The following is an 18,607-nucleotide window of genomic DNA, read 5'->3' as shown; positions in this document are numbered from 1 at the left end:
CACACACACACACACACACACAGAGTTTCAGTGTCAAAGTGGTGTCAAAGCTTGCGGATATATCCATATACACTACAACATATCTGTTTAATGATGGTAATGATTAAAAAAAAAAAAAAAAAAAAAAGCAAAAAAAAGCTGATGCTTTTTCTGTGTATAAATCCAACAGTAGCAACGTGCAGACTGATCCATATATGTTACACCATGTCTGCTTAAACATGCAAAAAAATGAAAGAAAGGGGGGTGTGGGGGGTGGAGCATATGCCTTACCGACGCATAGCCCCAATGCGCATAAACTCAACACACATAAACCAACGAGCACAAACCTAACGCACACAAACCAAATGTGCATAACCTTAACCTGCATCAGCCCAACACACATACACACAACGTGCATCAACCCATCACACATAAACACAAACGTGTATCAACCCGACACACATAAACACAGCGTGCATCAGCCAACACACATACACACAACGTGTATCAACCCATCACACAAACACAACGTGTATCAACCTAACACACATACACACAACGTGCATCAACCCAACACACATACACACAACGTGCATCAACCCAACATACATACAACGTGCATCAACCCGACACACATACACACAACGTGCATCAACCCGACACACATACACACAACGTGCATCAACCCGACACACATACACACAACGTGCATCAACCCGACACACATACACACAACGTGTATCAACCCGACACACATAAACACAACGTGCATCAACCCATTACACATAAACACAACATGCATCAACTCGACACACATAAACACAACGTGCATCAACCCGACACACATAAACACAACGTGCATCAACCCAACACACATAACCTCAGCGTGCACCAACCCGACACACATAAACACAATGTGTATCAACCCAACACACATAAACACAACGTGCATCAACCCGACACACATAACATAGCGTGCGTGACACATATACACACAACGTGCATCAACCCAACGCAAACAAACTAAGCGTTCACAAACCAACACCCATAAACCCAACCCACATGTTCCCAGTGCAGCGCACATAAACCCAATAAATGCACATAGAACCAATCCAGCGCACATTGACCCAATCCAACACACATAAACCCAACGTGCATCAAACTACAACCCTATAGACCCAACGAGCATAAACATAATCCAGCGCACATAGGCCAATCCAACGCACATAGACCCAATCCAATCCACATGGACCCATTCCAACGCACATAGACCCAACGGGCATAAACCCAATCCAAAGTGCATAAATCCAGTTCTACGCACATAGACCCAACATGCATAACCCAGTCCAATGCACACAAACCCAATCCAAAGCAAACAAACCAGTCCAGCGCACCATAACCAAACACGCATAAACCCAATTCAACGCACATAGAGGCAACCCAACATAAAACCAATCTAACGCACATGTACCCAATCCAGCGCACAGAGACCCAGTCCAATGCATATAAACCCAATCCAACACGCATAAACCCAGTCAAACGCACATAAAACCAATTCAACGTAAAGAAATCCAATCCAACGCACATAGATCCGATCCAATCCAACAATCCAACGCACATAGATCCAATCCAACGCACATAAACCCAACCAACCACGCATAGACCCAATTCAAACGCGCAGAAACCCAACCAAATGCACACAGACCCAATTCAAACGCGCATAGACCCAGTCCAACGAGTAGAGACGCAATCCAACGCACATAAACCCATTCCAACGCACATAAACCCAATCCAAACGCGCATAGACCCAATCCAAACGCGCATAGACCCAGTCCAAACGCGCATAGACCCCACCAATCTCAGCACACACATAAACCCCAACGCGCATCAATCCAACAGACCTTACTAAACCCAAGGCGGATCCCCCCACCCCCCCACACACACCCTATACCCTCCCCCCCAAACCCCCCCCCACACACACCCCAAACACCCTCACCCCACAAACATCCCACCCCCCTACACTCCCCCAACCCCCATTGCCCCAAACACCCCCACACCCCCACACATTCCCCCTACCCCACCACACACACCCCCACGTCCTGACACCCACCCCACACTCCCACCAGGAGCCATGCCGGCGCTGATCAAGCTGCTGAAGGAGGACAGCGAGCTGCTGCAGTCCCTGGTGACCTCGGTGCTGTGCAATATCTCGGAGAACGCCAACATCCGCGAGGCCATCACCAAGGCCAAGGGGGGCCCCGTCTTCATCCAGCTGCTGGGCTCCCAGGTGGAGGAGATCCAGTCCCGCTGCGCCATCATCCTGGCGACCTGGCTCACGTGGAGGGCAACAAGGTCAGGTCAGGTCGTCACCCAGCGGCTCAGGGGGTGGGTGGGGGAGGGCAACAAGGTCAGGTCAGGTCACCCAGCGGCTCAGTGACGGGGGGGTGGGGAGGGGGGCGTGGTCAGGTCAGGTCTTGCGATGAGACCTAATTTCCATGGCCTAAATTCTTCTATCTCCGAAAACGCTCCGCCTTGAGGGTCCACATCTCGCACGCTCACAGAAAGAAGGAATATATCAGTGCACGTTGAAGTCTGATCTTGTGTTTCATGGAGATGTTGCTGTCCTTCCATACAGTTTTGCGTTTGTGCCTGCGTGAGAGTGTAAGTGTACACAAGTGTCAGGAGAGTTCTGTGCATATGTGTGTGTATGTGAGGTGGGGGTGCAGGGAGGAGGTGGGTAGAGGATGAGGTATGTGAGTGTATGCATGCCTACACTGTAGGAGCAACAGGATATTGGAACGTATATCTTTGTATATATGTGTGTGGGGTTGGGGGTGGGAGATATGGGCGTGTGTGTGTGTGCTTGTACAAGTAAGCGTTCATCTGTGTGTGTGTGTGTATGTGCGGTTTGTGTGTGTGTGTGTGCCGTGGAAGCTGCGATACATAGACTAGAAATGAGTGTGTGGAGGAAGGGGGTAGAGGAGGTGCAGGGTAATATGTGTGTGTGTGTGTGTGTTGGAGCTCATGTGCGTTTATATGTATTTGACTGTGCTTTCATATCTGAAACTGCGTGTTTGGTGCATATCTGTTATGCATGTGTGGGTGTATGTGTGAATGTGTGTCTTCATGTTTTACATTTATTTGCTTATTGATCATCATTGTTGTCTTATTTATTTATTATTATTATTATTATTTTATTATTATTTTCATTACTACTACTTTTTTTAATATTATATTTATTTTATTTATTTATTTATTTATTTTATTTTATTTATTTATTTATTTTTTTTTTCCTTTTCTTTCTCAAGGCCTGACAAAGCGCGTTGGGTTACGCTGCTGGTCAGGCATCTGCTTGGCAGATGTGGTGTAGCGTATATGGATTTGTCCGAACGCAGTGACGCCTCCTTGAGCTACTGAAACTGAAACTGAAACCATACAGGTTTCAGTCTGGACATTGCTGATATTGTCTTTGCTACTCTCGAGAGGATTTCCGGTTTGGATCCTTCAATGCTGGCGATGCGCTCCAGGTAAATGAACTGTTGGGCAGTTCATAGCTTCTGTCCCCTGACAGTTGTATCAGCAGTGACGGTGATGTGGCTGGCCATCAACTTGTTTCTTTTCGGCGCTGATCATGATGCAGGTAAGTTTTGTTATTAATCTGAAAGTTTAGGAAGTTGAAAATTCTGTCCTGATGTCAGGAAGCTTGGAGGCAGTGGAGTGATGGCCCCACTCGCCAACCTGCTGGACTCGGACCTTGAGGACGTGCTGGTCAACACAACCTGCGCTTCCGCACCCTCTGCACGGACAACCCGGAGAACCAGACAGCTGCCGCGGAATGCGGCGTCTTCAGGCCCCTCGTGGAGTTCCTCACTGTGGCCTCTGGTGGGTGCTGCTGCTGTTTTCAGGGATTGGGGGAGAGGGGGGTGGGGTTGAGTGCTGAAGGGTGAGGGAGGGAGAGGAGGTTTGAGTCTCTGTGTGTGTGTGTGTGTGTGTGTGTGTGTGTGCTCACGCTTGGTGTACTTGAGAGCGAGTGATTGCGTGTGTGTGTGTGTGTGTGTGTGTTGTGTGTGTGTGTGTGTGTGTATGTAGTTTCATCATAGTGATTAGGCGATGTGAGCGAATGTATGAGTGTGTATATGTGTGCGTGTGTGTGTGTTGTGTGTGTGTGTGTGTGTGTGAGAGAGAGAGAGAGAGAGCTGATGATGATGATATTGAGAGAGTGAGAAATAACCCTGATGTGTAAGTAAATGTGTGTCCGCGCCTCTGTGCGTGTGATGAAAACGAGAACTAACACTGACTGTGTGGCTGGCTTGTTCTGCACAGACGACCTCCAGGCGAGTACAGCGGCGGCTCTGTGCGCCCTGTGCTCCAAGCACAAAGAGAACCAGGACGCGATCATGGCACAGGGCGCCGCCAGGTCAGTCACTGTGGCTCTTGCACCGTCACTGGCTCCAGTCCTCTTGATTTTACCACTGAAAATTTATGACAGTCTTTTGTGAAGGACAAAACTCTCAAACTGGGGCAAAATTGCACTGCCTCTTAGAGCTACAACCTTGGGAGCTTGTTAGCCATCGAGAATGCGGTTCTTGCATCTTCCCTGGCTCCAGTCCTACCACTGACATGTATATGTTTACATCTGTTTTCAGCCTGGAATGGATCGATGGGGGTGGGTGGGGGCGGTGCACTCTGAGTGATAAAGAGAGAGAGAGAGAGAGAGAGAGAGAGAGAAGGACATTTGTGCGCGCATGCGTTAGAGTGTGTGTGTGTGTGTGTGTGTGTGTGATAACCTGTACAAATTCGCAAATGTCCAAGAATGGCTGTGTGTGTTTGTGTCTGTGTACACACACACACACACACGCACGCACGCGCGCGCGCACACACACACACACACACATATATACATATGATATATATATATATATATATATATATATATATATATATATATATATATATATATAATACACCTACCTGCACCACCCTACGCAACCATCTCACCCCTGTGTGGGAGGCAGACCCACTGAGATATAAGTTTACATTTACATTTATTATATATCTTCAACGTTGAGCGTTTATCACAAACTTAAGCTGACGGTTGGGCCAACAGCAAAGTGAGAGCTGTATGCTCCCATTGCAATGGGAAGTCATTTAGGACTTAGTCTTTTGTGAAGGACAATGACTCTCAAGCTAGGGCAAAATAGCACTGGCTCTTAGAGCCTTGGGGGCTTGTTAGCCATCGAGAACCACCCCAGCACCGACTGTCCTAAAACCCTCTTGGCCGAGAGAGTGGAGATGTCAACTTGGGCAAGACACTCTCCATTATAATAAAATTCTAGCCCAGATACTCGGGACAGCAGTTGCCCCCACTGCTGTTCTGATGGTCATTGTCGGACACGACTGACTATCATACACACACACATCAGTCTGTCTATCTGTCAATATATATATATATATATATATGTGTGTGTGTGTGTGTGTGTATGTGTGTGTGTGTGTGTGTGTGTGTGTGTGTGTGTGTATGTATATACACATACTACATATGTCTATGGGCAGACCGCTGGTGGAGCGGATCCGGAACAGTCGCAGCGTGACGGTGCAGATGAAGGCGACAGCGGCCTTAGAGGCCTTGGTGCTCCACAACCCTGCCAGCCAGCGAATCTTCATCGACCTGGGCGCCCCAAAAGCCCTTCTCCGTCTGCTCAAGGTGGGCCGGGCCACAGTTTTCGGTTTCGGTTTCGAATAAAGTTTCAGGGGAAGGCGTCACTACTGTATCAGTTGGGACCAAATTCCATATACACGCTACACTACATTGGCTAGCTTGGCCAGCTGTCTAGCAGCGTAACCCAGTACGTCCCCCCCCCCTCCTTTTCTCTCTCTCTCTCTCTCCCTCCCTCCATATATATATATACATCCGTTGTTAAAACCAATGGAAGAGTACGTAAGTTTCAGTAGCTCAAGGAGGCGTCACTGCGTTCGGACAAACCATATACGCTACACCACATTCTGCCAAAGCAGATGCCTGACCAGCAGCGTAACCCAACGCGCTTAGTCAGGCCTTGAGAAAAAACAACAAAACAAACAAACAAACAAACAAAACAAACCCCCCAAAAAACCAAAAAAACGGGGGAATAAATAATAGATAAGCTTACATAAATAAATAAATAAATAAATGAATAATACTTATAATATAGAAAAAGGTAGTAGTAATAATAATAGTAATACTAATAAAATGATAATAATAAAATAAAAAAAATAAATAAGACAACAATGGTGATAAATAAGCGAATAAATGTAAAATATGAAGACACACATTCACACATACACCCACACATGCATAACAGAAATGCACCAAACATGCAGTTTCACAGATACGAAAGTACAGTCAAATACATGTAAACGTACATGAGCTCCAACACACACACACACACACACACATTACCTGGCACCTCCTCCACCCCCCTCCTCCACACACTCATTTCTAGTCTACGTATCGTAGCTTCCACGGCACCACACACACACACACACACACACACACACACAAACACACACTCACAGAGATGAACACTTACTTGTACAAGCACACCACACATGCGCCCATATCTCCCACCCCCCAACCCCACACACAAATATACAAAGATATATATATATATACGTTCCAATATCCTGTTGCTCCCACAGTGTAGGCATGCATACACTCACATACCTCATCCTCTACCCCACCTCCCCCCGCACTCCCACCTCCCCTCACACACACACGTACACAGATCTCTCCTGACACTTGTGTACACTTGCACTCTCGCGCATTCATAAACGCACTCAAAAGCACAGATCCACACATCCACACAAACACACACATACACACACGCACAGAGGCTGCCACTGACTGGCCGCAAGAGGGATGGGAAAAGATCTGTGATGCCAAGAAACGTGGCGTCTAGTGTGTTGCTCAGTCTATTGTATTTGGAAAGGCCCACAGAGACTCTGTTCCGTTTTGAAGAAATTTGCGCAATGTTGGTTTGGAAATGATGCCGATATTTGTTTGATTTGCAAAGCATCGTGCTCTACCTTTCATGTTAGACTTGCGGCCGCTCCCTCTCTCTGCTTTTATTTCTTTGAGGCGATCGCTGGTGTGATGGCCTTGTACCTGTTCTTTTTGGTATTCTTGACTTTTCTGAGGATTTCCGATTTTCCTAGATGTACGGCCGCTCGTTGGTGTTGCGTTACCAGCAAGTCTGTCAGCTCGCTCTTTCCCTTAACCCCCTGCATGTCCCGGGCAGTATGACCATGTGAGTTTTTTTAATCTGAAGTTGCGCATTGCCTTATGCCACTCTGGGCTTCCCATTCCGTTTTCAATTGTCTGTATGAGGTTCATTGAGTCGGTTAGAATCATGGCATGTGGTTTCCGGGCGTAAGGATGGACGATAGCACTGGAGGGCATGTGTCGCAGCTTCAACTTCCATCGTTAGGCTGGAGGTTGTGACTTTGTAGGCAGCATTCTCTTCCCAATTGTTTTTCCATTTTGTTTCGCAGTGATCCCCAGCCAGACTGGTCTCTTGCGTGACTGAGCATCTGTGTATATGATGATGTCCTCTTCTTTACTGTTTTCTTCTATGAGTAGCTTCACTTCCGCATCTGTTTTGCCCTCTGGCCATTCCCGACAATGTCTTCCTAGAGTGGGTGAAATGGCCTGTGTTGAATAGATGGTTGAGGTTTTTTGGATTTTTTCTCCCATTCTTTGTTTCTTTCAGGTCTTGTAGTCGGCCATACTAGCTGGATTGTATCTTCTGCTTGTCCCCATCCATGATCTTCCTCGTCCTAGACGGCTGCCTTTTGGTTCTTTGACTGCGTCATGCAATGGGTTTTGAGGTTTTCTCTAATGCTTTGAAGTAGGTCTTGACCTGCTCTAACTTGTTTTCTGGCCTGCACTGAAGGAAGGTCAAGCAGGTATCGCATGGTTTCTGTGGGCGCGTCTTTTGTTGTTCCAAGGATCAGCCTCATAGCTTCATTTTGTACTCTTTCTAATTTTAGGAGGTTGCTTTGAGACGGTGTTGTTAGCCCAAGTCCGTAGTCGATCACACTGAGGACGAGTGATTGGTATAGCAGGAAGAGGTGGCGTTGTTCAATTCCTTTGGTTGCCATTGCTTTTAAGACTGAAAGGCCCTTTTTGCATTTGAGAACAGTATTTTCCGTATGTTTTCTGAAGGTCAGCATCCTGTCGAAGTGTATTCCTAGGTAGCGTAGGCATTCAGTTTTCTCAATTTGAATTCCATCGAATGACACAGAAGGTGGTGATTTGCTCGCGGTATTGTTGTTGAGGGTGCACAGCAACGTTTGGGCTTTCGCTGGATTGATGGAAGATCCTGTGTCTTTGCACCATTGAGTAATATTGTTTAGTTGTTTCTGGACGGCTTTAGTTCTTTCCTGAGCATCTTTCGAAGTTTTGAAGACCAGGCCATCATCCGCAAGGGTGAGCACCCGAGCGATTCCATTGTTGTTTAAGTCTGCAAGGCCCTTCGTGTAAGACGTGTAGAGGACAGGAGAGAGCGGAGACCCTTGTGGCAGTCCCATGGATAGTTTAGAAGGTGCAGACATCCAATCTCCGAGGCGTAGGACGACGGTTCTTTCATGAAGCGCTGCTGCTTATCCATCTTGTCAGTGTCAAACTTACTCCATAACTTAGTAGCAGCTCCATGAGGTGCGCAAACTGGACTTTATTGTAGGCATCTTCAAGGTCAATTGCTACTGCTAGTGTTTCTTCTTTTCTTTGAAATCCTTCATACACCTCATATGCAACAACCAGCTGCATTTTCCCATGTGGACTTGCCTGTTCTGTAACCACCTTGATTTGAAGGGAGAATGTGTCTGTGTTCAAGAATCCCTTGCAAGTTTCCTGGCTATCATGCGTTCCATGAGCTTTCCAGCCAATGTTTTGCATGGTTAGGATCCGGTAGCCGCTTACCTGACGATGGTCCTTTCCTGGTTTTGGTATGGGTTTTAAGAAGCTGTGTGTCCAGTCCTCCGGCACCTGTCCATTGTGGAAACTGTTTTGATATAGATTGAAAAGTTTGCTTCTGTCTTCTTCCGATAGCTCCTTGATGTCTGAGTAACGAACTTTGTCTGGGCCAGGAGCCGATTCTTTCTTGCATTTAGCTATTGCCTCGTTTAGATCATCCATTGCCAAGTCATCATCAGGTCCAGTCTGCATAAGGGTTTGGTTTAACTCCTCAATATATTTCTTTTTCTCATCTAAGTTTCTTTGATCACTCTGTTTCTGAAGAGTACGTAAAATAACCGTAATTAAAATAGGACAATTAAAACAACGTCACAAAGACCAAATCATCCACGTCTCGCCTCAGTCAACGCAAAATAATAATCAATTCATTACATTTTTGAATATTGTAAACGGTGTAAAAAGATAAGTTCACCCACGTCTGCTTCAATCCTCGTCAACTTTGAATCAAGCTAAAAACTGACGTCGATTTCCTTCAGGAAGTGAAAAATAGTGTCCCGTGAAACATTCTGGATTGTTGGCCACATAGAAGTACAGTGTAGTGGGGGTCAGTTGACGCTGGGTGACGTGTGTCACATCATTATGCCTGACTCTCAGAAGATGAAAGAAGCGATGCGGGAGTTCTGCATGCACGCACACACGCTGTGTTTTTCTTTTCTTCCTCCTTTCCATCCTTCCTTTCTTTCTTCCATCCTTCCTTCCTTTCTTTCATCCAAAACTTTCCCTTTCTTTGTGTCTGTGTGTTTATGCGACAGAACATTTACACGGAGGTGCGCTGTGTGTGTGTGTGTGTGTGTGTGTGTGTGTGTGTGTGTGTGAGTGCGCGCGTGCGTGCCTCTGTGTGTGTGTGTGTGTGTGTGTGTATGCGCGCGCGCGCGACAGAACATTTACACGCAGGTGCGGGAGCAGGGAGCAAACGCCCTGTGGGCCCTGGCGGGGAACAAGAAGACCCAGCAGAAGTACATCGCCGAGCAGGCGTCCATCCCACACATCATTCAGCTGCTGCTGGAGCCCACAGAAAAGCTGCTGCGTGTGGGTGAGCGACCGCGGGCCTTCCGGGGGTGAATGAGTTTCAGTTTCAGTTTCAGTTTATCAAAGAGGCGTCACTGCGTTCGGACAAATCCATATACGCTACACTCACATCTGCTAGGCAGATGCCTGCCTGACAGCACCATAACCCAACGCGCTTTAGTCAGGCCATGAGTGCATGCACGTATTTTTGTGTACCTATCAGAGTGGATTTCTTCTTTACCCCCCCACACCCCGCCCCCCCCACCCCTCCCCATAATTTTGCCAGTGGATAACACTCTCGTTGCCATGGGTTCTTTTTCAGTGAGTAAAGTGCGTGCTGCACACGGGACTTCGGTTTATCGTCTCACCCGAAAGACTAGAAGCTCCGTTTGATTTTCCAGTCAAACTTGGGAGAAAGGGCGGAGAGCGGGATTCTTCTTCCTTCAATGTCCATCAGCCGGCTATTATTGAGAGGGAGATGCGCAGCGTGGAGAGGGAGAGAGAAAAGAGGATGAAAGTAGAAAGAAACAGGAAAAGAATTTTGGCCCTAACGGTTCAGGCGAATAGGAAAAAAAGAAAAGAAAAAAAAAAAAGGATTTTGGTCCTGACGGTTAAGGCGCAGCTGCATGCGGAGCTGTACTCAGGCCTTCAAGCCAAGTCCCTGCAGCAACGTAAGTGAAGCTGCAGGCCCGCAAATCGCCACACCACCGGAAAAAAAAACAAAAACAAATTAAAACGGACTCTCTGCATTGGCAGCTGAGCGTCTCAACCATTCTGCCACCCCCCCTTCTTCTAGTTTGTGATGGGTGAGGGTTGGTGACCAAACGGTGTAATGTATTGGTATATCATGCACTCCGCGATTCTGTCCCTGCCGTCTGAGTTCCTGGCAACTTTTGTGGCTGAGGATTCGCCGTTTCGTATTGTATTGTATTGTATTGTATTGTATTGCATTGCATTGCATTGCATTGCATTGTATTGAATGCATTGAATTCCAGTGCATTGTATTGCTTTGTATTGCATTGTATTACATTGTATTGTATTACTCTTTTTGTCACAACAGATTTCTCTGTGTGAAATTCGGGCTATTTTCCCCAAGGAAAGCGTGTCGCTACACTGAGAGCGCCATCCCGTTTTGTGTGTGTGTGTGCTTTTTTTCTGCCTGCAATTTTCTTTCTTTTCCAATGGAAGTAAATTTTCCTGCAGGATTTTGCCAGGGACAACCCTTTTGCTGCCGTGGGTTCTTTCAAATACGTGCGCTGAGTGCATGCTGTACTGGGGGAGAAAATACTGGCGACTGTGGGATTCGAACCAGCGCGCTCAGATTCTCTCGCGGACGCGTTACGACTAGGCCAACACTCCACTTTTGAGCGGTCCTGTGCAATGGTGGCGGTTGTCAGCGTTAAGAAGTGTCGGGGATGCCTTCAGTGTGTCCTTGAAGCAAGCACTCTGTCCTCTAATAGCACGCTTCCCCCCTGTTACATTTCAGCATAGAAGAGTTGCTAGTAGATGTGCTTTTTGACTCACTTGTGTAAACAAAGTGAGTCTGTGTTTTAACCCGGTGTTCGGTTGTCCCTCTCTCTCTCTCTCTCTCTCTCTGTGTGTGTGTGTGTGTGTGTGTGTCTGTGTGTCCGTGGTGAACTTTAACATTGACATTTTCTCTGCAAATATTTTGTCAGTTGACACCAAATTGGGCATAAAAATAGGAAAAATTCAGTTCTTTCCAGTCATCTTGTTTAAAACAATATTGCACCTCTGGGATGGGCACAAAAAAATAAAAAAAAGAAGCTAAATTGTATGCAAACTGCATTTACTGTTATATTTATATTTTTTGTATTCTCTAAACTTGACACTTTGATCTGGTATTCGACACAACAACAAGAGCAGTCATTATTATAATTTTTTGTTCAAACAGGAATTTCTTTTGCTAAGCATGGAAGTTTTATTTATTTTGCAAACGTTTTGGTGCAGATAGTAAAAAAAAGGAAATTAATCTGTAATTAATGCTAGGGGACTTAATTTGCTTTAAACTGATCTTTCTCATCTTCAACATTACATTTTGAAATCATACTCAATACATAAAAAGCTTGTGTGTTTTACTCTCAGTGTACAGGGCTTTCACTATATTCATTCGCCCAAGTGGTCTTTTTCGGAAAATACTAAAATCAATACGACGAGTGGACTTTACAGATCTATTGGCTGAGCCCTGAAGGTCATGGGCAAAAATCAATTGCATACACATGTTTATACACATTCAAAGCGTGTGCTCATATTCTTCGCGAACGCGAACAACGCCATTTTGTTTCAAGTTGTTGACCTGCCCGTTCAATCCTATATTCAATGGACAATACACGATAACATGTGATGGAAAGTTGGAGAAGGAGACCATTGAATATTTATTCAGAGAAAGATTTGTGAACGCCTCATCACTTACTGGATTATGCCCCAAACTGCCATAAAAATATCCACAGAATCAGTCGGAATTCACAGTTAAAAATTGTAAACCATGCGAGTTAATACCCTTGAATTGATCACGATGAAACGAAAGAATTTCCAGTCTTGACTTTTCTCAAAATGAAGTCCTTTTCACTTCATACGACGTTTAGAAGTACTTGTACTTGGCTCTACATGTTATTAGTTTAACAAAATACTAAATTTTCATATCAACTTTAAAACTATAAAACTAGAATGAACATAAAAGAGAAATTGAATCGACCCTGTCGTACTACATTCCCGGCGAGTGTAACTAAACTTGTACATCTCTCTAGATCTAGAGAAAACGGCTAAATGTTGCAGTGTGATTGCAGCGATAGCCACGTCTCCTTTACCGCCGACTTAAAAAGAATTTTTTTATTGCCCTTAAAGATTTTTTGAATGCCCAAGATACACCAGAATAATATGATTTAAACAGCGCTCTCACTGATTTATCGCCCTTTAAAAAAGTATGTTCAAATATTAAATTTTAGGACGTCAGTTAAGGAGCCATGATAGTGTAATGGATAAGACAGTTTCTTCTCACCCGAACACGCGGGGTTCGAATCTGGTTAGGACTTTTGTTTGTTTGTTTGTTGTTGTTTTTTTTAACCCGAAGCTTTATAATAACAAATACAGAACACATTTTACCGATTAGAATTTTTTTTAAAGTGTATCACAAGTGAGTCTTGAAGGCCTTGCCTCTCTTGTTATTTCTTTTCCTGACAACGTCACCCGCCCATTGTGTCAACAGGAGTGAGTGGACAGATGGTATATTAGCCCTTGAGAGAACACCCGTTTCTGATATTCTTTTTTTCTTCTTTAGTATGCCCTCATGATATTCTTAGAAGTACGGGTGAGACATGCATGTTGTCAGTAACCAAGAAAACAACAACAAAAGACCAAAAACAAAACAAAGCAAAACAAAACCTCTCTACAACATGTATATACACGTAGCGTAATTATGTATGCACACATCAATTATATTTGCTTTGTTTTTGTCCACGTGTCATTCAATTGTTATTTATGACACATACATAGTTTGGCGATATATTAATGAATATTGTAAAATAATAAAACACACAAAAAACCCAATAATAATAAATAAAAAAAAAAGAAGAAGAAGAAATCTAAAAAGAAACAATAAAAATATTTGGGAGAAAAGGGGAAATTAAAAAAAAGTCAACCAGAGCTGAACACGTGGTGATACGCTGAAGAATGTGGTTCAAACTCATCAGCACCACTGTCATGACCTTACAAGTATAACTATGCAAGCGCCTATGCTAGGCAGTTTCTTGACTGACTCAGCATCACTCAAACTGACAACTTTATTAGAGAAAAAAACAGAACGCTATCGTAGAAAAGAGTGTCAGATGTGATCAGGCTTCCTCCCTCCATACATGCATGGTCTATCGGAGTAAGTGCCAATTATTTCTTTGTGAAGTAGCCTGAGCAGGATATTGTGTCATATTAATTAAGCGATTCTGTATGAGAATATTGTGTCTTGTTAATTGAGTGATTCTACATTATGCTAGTTTGAATGTGAACGTACAAATATTACAACCACCACCACGTGATGATGATGATGATGATGACGTGATGATGATGGTGATGATGATGGTGGTGGTGGTGGTATCAGAGACAACGGACGGCAGTCGACAGTGGTCAAGCTATGTGGGCAGGATGCATGCTGGCCACTGCCTTGGGCTTGGAGGACAAGGAGAACCAGATCAAACTGGCCAAGGCCGACGCCATCCAGCAGTTGGTCAGACTGCTGCGCATGAACAAGAAGGAGAGCGTGCAGCTGATGGTGATTGAGGTCCTGGGCATCCTGTGTGTTGGTGAGGCTGATGAAGAGAAGCTGTCGGGGTGGGCGTATGAACAAGAAGGAGAGCGTGCAGCTGTTGGTGATTAAGGTCCTGGGCATCCTGTGTGTGGGTGAGGCTGATGAAGAGAAGCTGTTGCAGATCCAATTTCTTAAAGGAGGTGTCACTTCGCCTTGTCACTAAGGCCTTGTGTGCGTGTTTGTATGTTTGTGCACACATCAGAGTGGGTTTCTTCTTCAGAATTTTGCAATTCTTCCATGGGTTCATTTTTCAGTGCGTCAAGTGTGTGCTGCGCACAGGACCTCGGTTTACCCGGAAAACATTTATTTCAACATTACTTGCATTTGTATAACCTTCATCAGCCGACTAGCTAAACCAACTAAATGATAGTTCAATCATCAGTTTGAGTACGAAAAGAACTCCAAACAAACAAACAAACAAATTAACAACCAGCTTCTTGTTGCTCTGGTGTTCATGCGTGTGTGCATGATATGTTTTCTGAATAGAGATTTGTTTAAACCAGCCACCGTGACGTAGTGGCTAGCGTCGCATACTTACGACTGGGAAGACGTTGATTCGAACCCCATCAGAGTTTTTCTTCTTTTTTTTTTATTTCGGGCCGTGACATGCTCTGCCCAGAGCTGAGTGTGCTGTTCGCTCGACTGGGAAGCCTAGGACTGGTTATCTGCTCCACGGATGCGCTCTTGAGTGTGTTGCTAAAATTTCTTGACCAACACAGCAGGTGTCTGTATCTCTCAGCCTGGTTCATTGACGTCGGGATATATCAGGAGAGTATAGTCTTGTCAAGTGGTCCCAAACTTAAAGGACCCTCCCCAACTCTCCACAGAATGGTTTCATTGGCAGCATTTTCATCACCCCCATCATCATCGAAATATCGAAAACAAAATGTCCCAACTTCTGGAGGAACACACACACACACACACACACACACACACACACACACACACACACACACAAGATCAGTTAAAACCCTCCCCCCACTACTCTCTCTCATTCTTTCTCTCTTTCCTTCCCTTTGTTTGCTTTTCATAAGTATATTGGCGTTGTTAATTCATAATGGAGTTAACACGAAAGTCCTCACCCCCCCGTCCCCTACACCCCCTCCCTACCCCTATTGTCATGGGCAGAAGGGGCCAAACAATAAACCATTCAGACTTCAGATTTCTGTTCAACCCCCCCCCCCTCCCGACCCCCACCCAGGCGTGGCCTACCGGAACAACAAAGAGACGCAGCGCTGCATCGCGGACGAGGGCGGCATCATGGAGCTGTCGGACCTGCTGCAGGAGCCGCCCAGCGAGCAGGTGCAGGTGGCGGTGGCGGTGTGCCTGGCCCGCGTGGTGCTCAGCAACCGCCAGAACCAGGAGCGTCTGCAAGAGGAGCCCCACTTCCACTTCGACGTCCTCCTCCGACTCCTCACTTCGTATCACGAGGTCTCTCGGACGGGGGAGAAGGGTGAGGGGTGGGTGGGGTGAGGATTTTTCATTGATACCCCTGGGAGGGAGGGGGGGAGGAATTCAGCTGACGTCGTCCTCCGCCTCCTCACGTCCTACCACGAGGTCTCGTGGGGTGTGGAGGGGGTTGGGGTGGAGGGTGATCTTTCATTAATGAATATCCCCCAGGGCGAGGGAAGGGAGAGGAGGGAAACGGGGGGTGGGAGGGCGGATTGGGGGGAGACGGGGGGTGTTGGGATTGGGGGGGAGGCCCACCGAGTTGTGGGGGATGGAGGATTAGGCCGCGCCTAAGTCCTTATACCGAGCTCTAGACACAATGGGTATGAATTCACTGCCCCCGATGACTGTAAAAAGCTATGATCCTCGGGGAACTCTTCTTCTTCTTCGTCTTCTGTTTCTTGCCTTCCTCAACCGATAACTAGTAATGTTAACGTCGGAAACCTTTTCAAAAGAATATCATTTGTTTGATACAATTACAAGTAAAATGGAAAATATAGTCGACTTTGGATAAGTCGACCCACTGGAGACACACACTCACAAACACACACACACACACAAAAACCAACAACAACGAAAGTTGAATTATGCAAGGTTCGACTCATCCGAGGTATGGATGACTCGACCTTTTCTGAAATAAGATCGACTAGTACCAGGCATGGAAATTCCTTCAGAGAGTCGAAGTCAAGCGTCAAAGTTGAAGGTTATGCAATATGTTACAGCGCGATATATTGGGGGGAGGGGGGGAGGGAAGTATCAATGTGATAGAGTTTTGCTTTTTCATCCACTCCTGCCCTCAGGACATTCGCCTGCAGGCCGGGATGGCGCTGAGTATCTTTGCCTACAACAACACCCCCCAGCAGCTGTCTCTCAGGGAGTTAGGAGGCATCAAGTTCTCCATCTTTGAACCGTTCTTCACGTCCGGGGACGAGTTCCAGCAGTGCCAATCAGCTTTTCAGGTCAGAATGAGGTTCACAATCATTGCTTTTTTTTTTTTTTACAAAAAAGTCCGAGAAAAAGGGTTAAGTACACGTGCAGGTGATTTTATTAATGAAAATTGATTTATTTGTTTATTCGTTTAGTCATTTATTTATTTATTGAGCATTTCTTTATTTCTTTGTTTCTTTATCTATTTATTGTTTTTTGTCAGTTTTTGTCTAGCCTGAAGGAGTTAAATGGTCAAATTAAGACGAATTGTCAAGAACAGTGTTCAATTTCTTTTTTTTTTCTTTCTATCTTTCTTCCAGGTGTGAGTTTTATGTTTAACGCGGTTGAATTTTCTAGTTGGGCAGTCGTAATGCGGCACTGTGTAGTCGACAGAGTCAGGTGGAAGAATGGTAAAGACGCTCATCGCTCATCTGCCAGTACGGAGTCCGTGAGGGCCTGGGTTCGAATAGGCGTCTGCCGAGCAGATGTGGTGTAGCGTATATGGATTTGTCCGAAATTGGTGACGCCTCAGTCCTTGACAAATTAAAACTGAAACTGAAAATGGACTACCAAGCAGCAATGTCAATGGTCAAAAATGTTATGGTGGGGGTGATGACAATGACCGCAGGCTGTATGTCCTACCTGACTGGTGGTCAGCGGTCAACACAACACAGTACAGTACAGTACAGTATTGTAATACTCTTTTTTTGTCACAGTAGATTTCTCTGTGTGAAATTCGGGCTGCTCTCCCCACGGAGAGCGTGTCGCTACACTGAGAGCCACCCTTTTTTTTGCCCTGCCTTCAATTTTATTTGTTTTCCTGTCACAGTGGATTTTTCTACAGAATTTTGGCATGGACAACCCTATTGTTGCCATGGGTTCTTTTACGTGCGCTAAGTGCATGCTGAAAACGGGACCTTGGTTTATCGTCTCATCCTAATGACTAGCGTTCAGACCACCACTCAAGGTATAGTGGAGGGGGAGAAAATACTGGCGACAATGAGATTCGAACCAGTGCGCTCAGATTTTCTCGCTTCTTAGGACGGACGAATAACCTCTAAGCCAACAACCCACTTACAGTACAGCCTGTTCAGACCACCACTCAAGGTCTAGTGGAGGGGGAGAAAATACTGGCAACAATGAGATTCGAACCAGTGCGCTCCGATTCTCTCACTTCCTATAAGACGGACGAATAACCTCTAAGCCAACACTCCACTTACAGTACAGCACAGCACAACACATGAGTGCAGTACAATACAGCACAGCACAGCACAGCACAGCACAGCACAGGACAGGATAGGACAGCACAGCACTGTACAGTACAGCACAGCACAGAACAGCACAGAACAGGACAGGATAAGACAGCACAGCACTGTACAGTACAGGACTGCACAGCACAGCACAACACAGCACAGCACAGCGCAGCACAACACGACACGACACGGCACAACACAACGCAATCCTTTTCACCCCTACAGGTGGTGGTGCTGGCCCTTGTGATCGTGGACCGCGACCATGTGGAGCTGACGGCGAGGGGCATCAACCAGTTGGTGAACAAGCTGCGGTCGGCGGACGACCGGGTGCTGGTGATGGCCTGCAGCTTCCTGTCCAGCCTGTGCCGCGTGCGGGACGGGATCGCCGACGCCATCGTGGCCTCGGGGGCCATCGACCTCCTCGTGCACCACCTCCACTCTCCCGATGACCGGGTCAGTGTCGGTTTGTTTTTTTGTTCGTTTGTTTCATTTTATTCATTTGTTTGTCGTTGTTTTTTTGGGTGGGTGTGGGTGTGGGGGTGTTGTTTGTTTATTTAGTTATTTCATTTGTTTGTTTTCTTTCTTTCTTTATTTTATCTACTCACTATTTATTAGTTTGTTTATTCTATTCATTCATTTGTTTATTCATTCATTCATTCATTT

The 18,607-nt window shown here is 45.7% G+C and overlaps 1 protein-coding gene across 1 annotated transcript; it reads left to right on the top strand.

The window, feature by feature from the left end:
- Positions 1 to 14,141: 14,141 nt before the first annotated feature.
- On the top strand, positions 14,142 to 17,105 carry LOC143278000 (ankyrin and armadillo repeat-containing protein-like). The gene is made up of 4 exons (XM_076583013.1): positions 14,142 to 14,376; positions 15,517 to 15,713; positions 16,565 to 16,723; positions 17,049 to 17,105. The coding sequence occupies exons 1-4, from the start codon at positions 14,142 to 14,144 to the stop codon at positions 17,103 to 17,105; spliced, it is 648 nt and encodes a 215-aa protein (XP_076439128.1).
- The last annotated feature ends 1,502 nt before the right edge of the window (positions 17,106 to 18,607 follow it).

This window comes from Babylonia areolata, chromosome 2, assembly GCF_041734735.1.
Source record: "Babylonia areolata isolate BAREFJ2019XMU chromosome 2, ASM4173473v1, whole genome shotgun sequence".
NCBI classification, from domain to species: Eukaryota; Metazoa; Mollusca; class Gastropoda; order Neogastropoda; family Buccinidae; genus Babylonia; species Babylonia areolata.
This window is presented reverse-complemented; position numbering and strand designations above follow the sequence as displayed.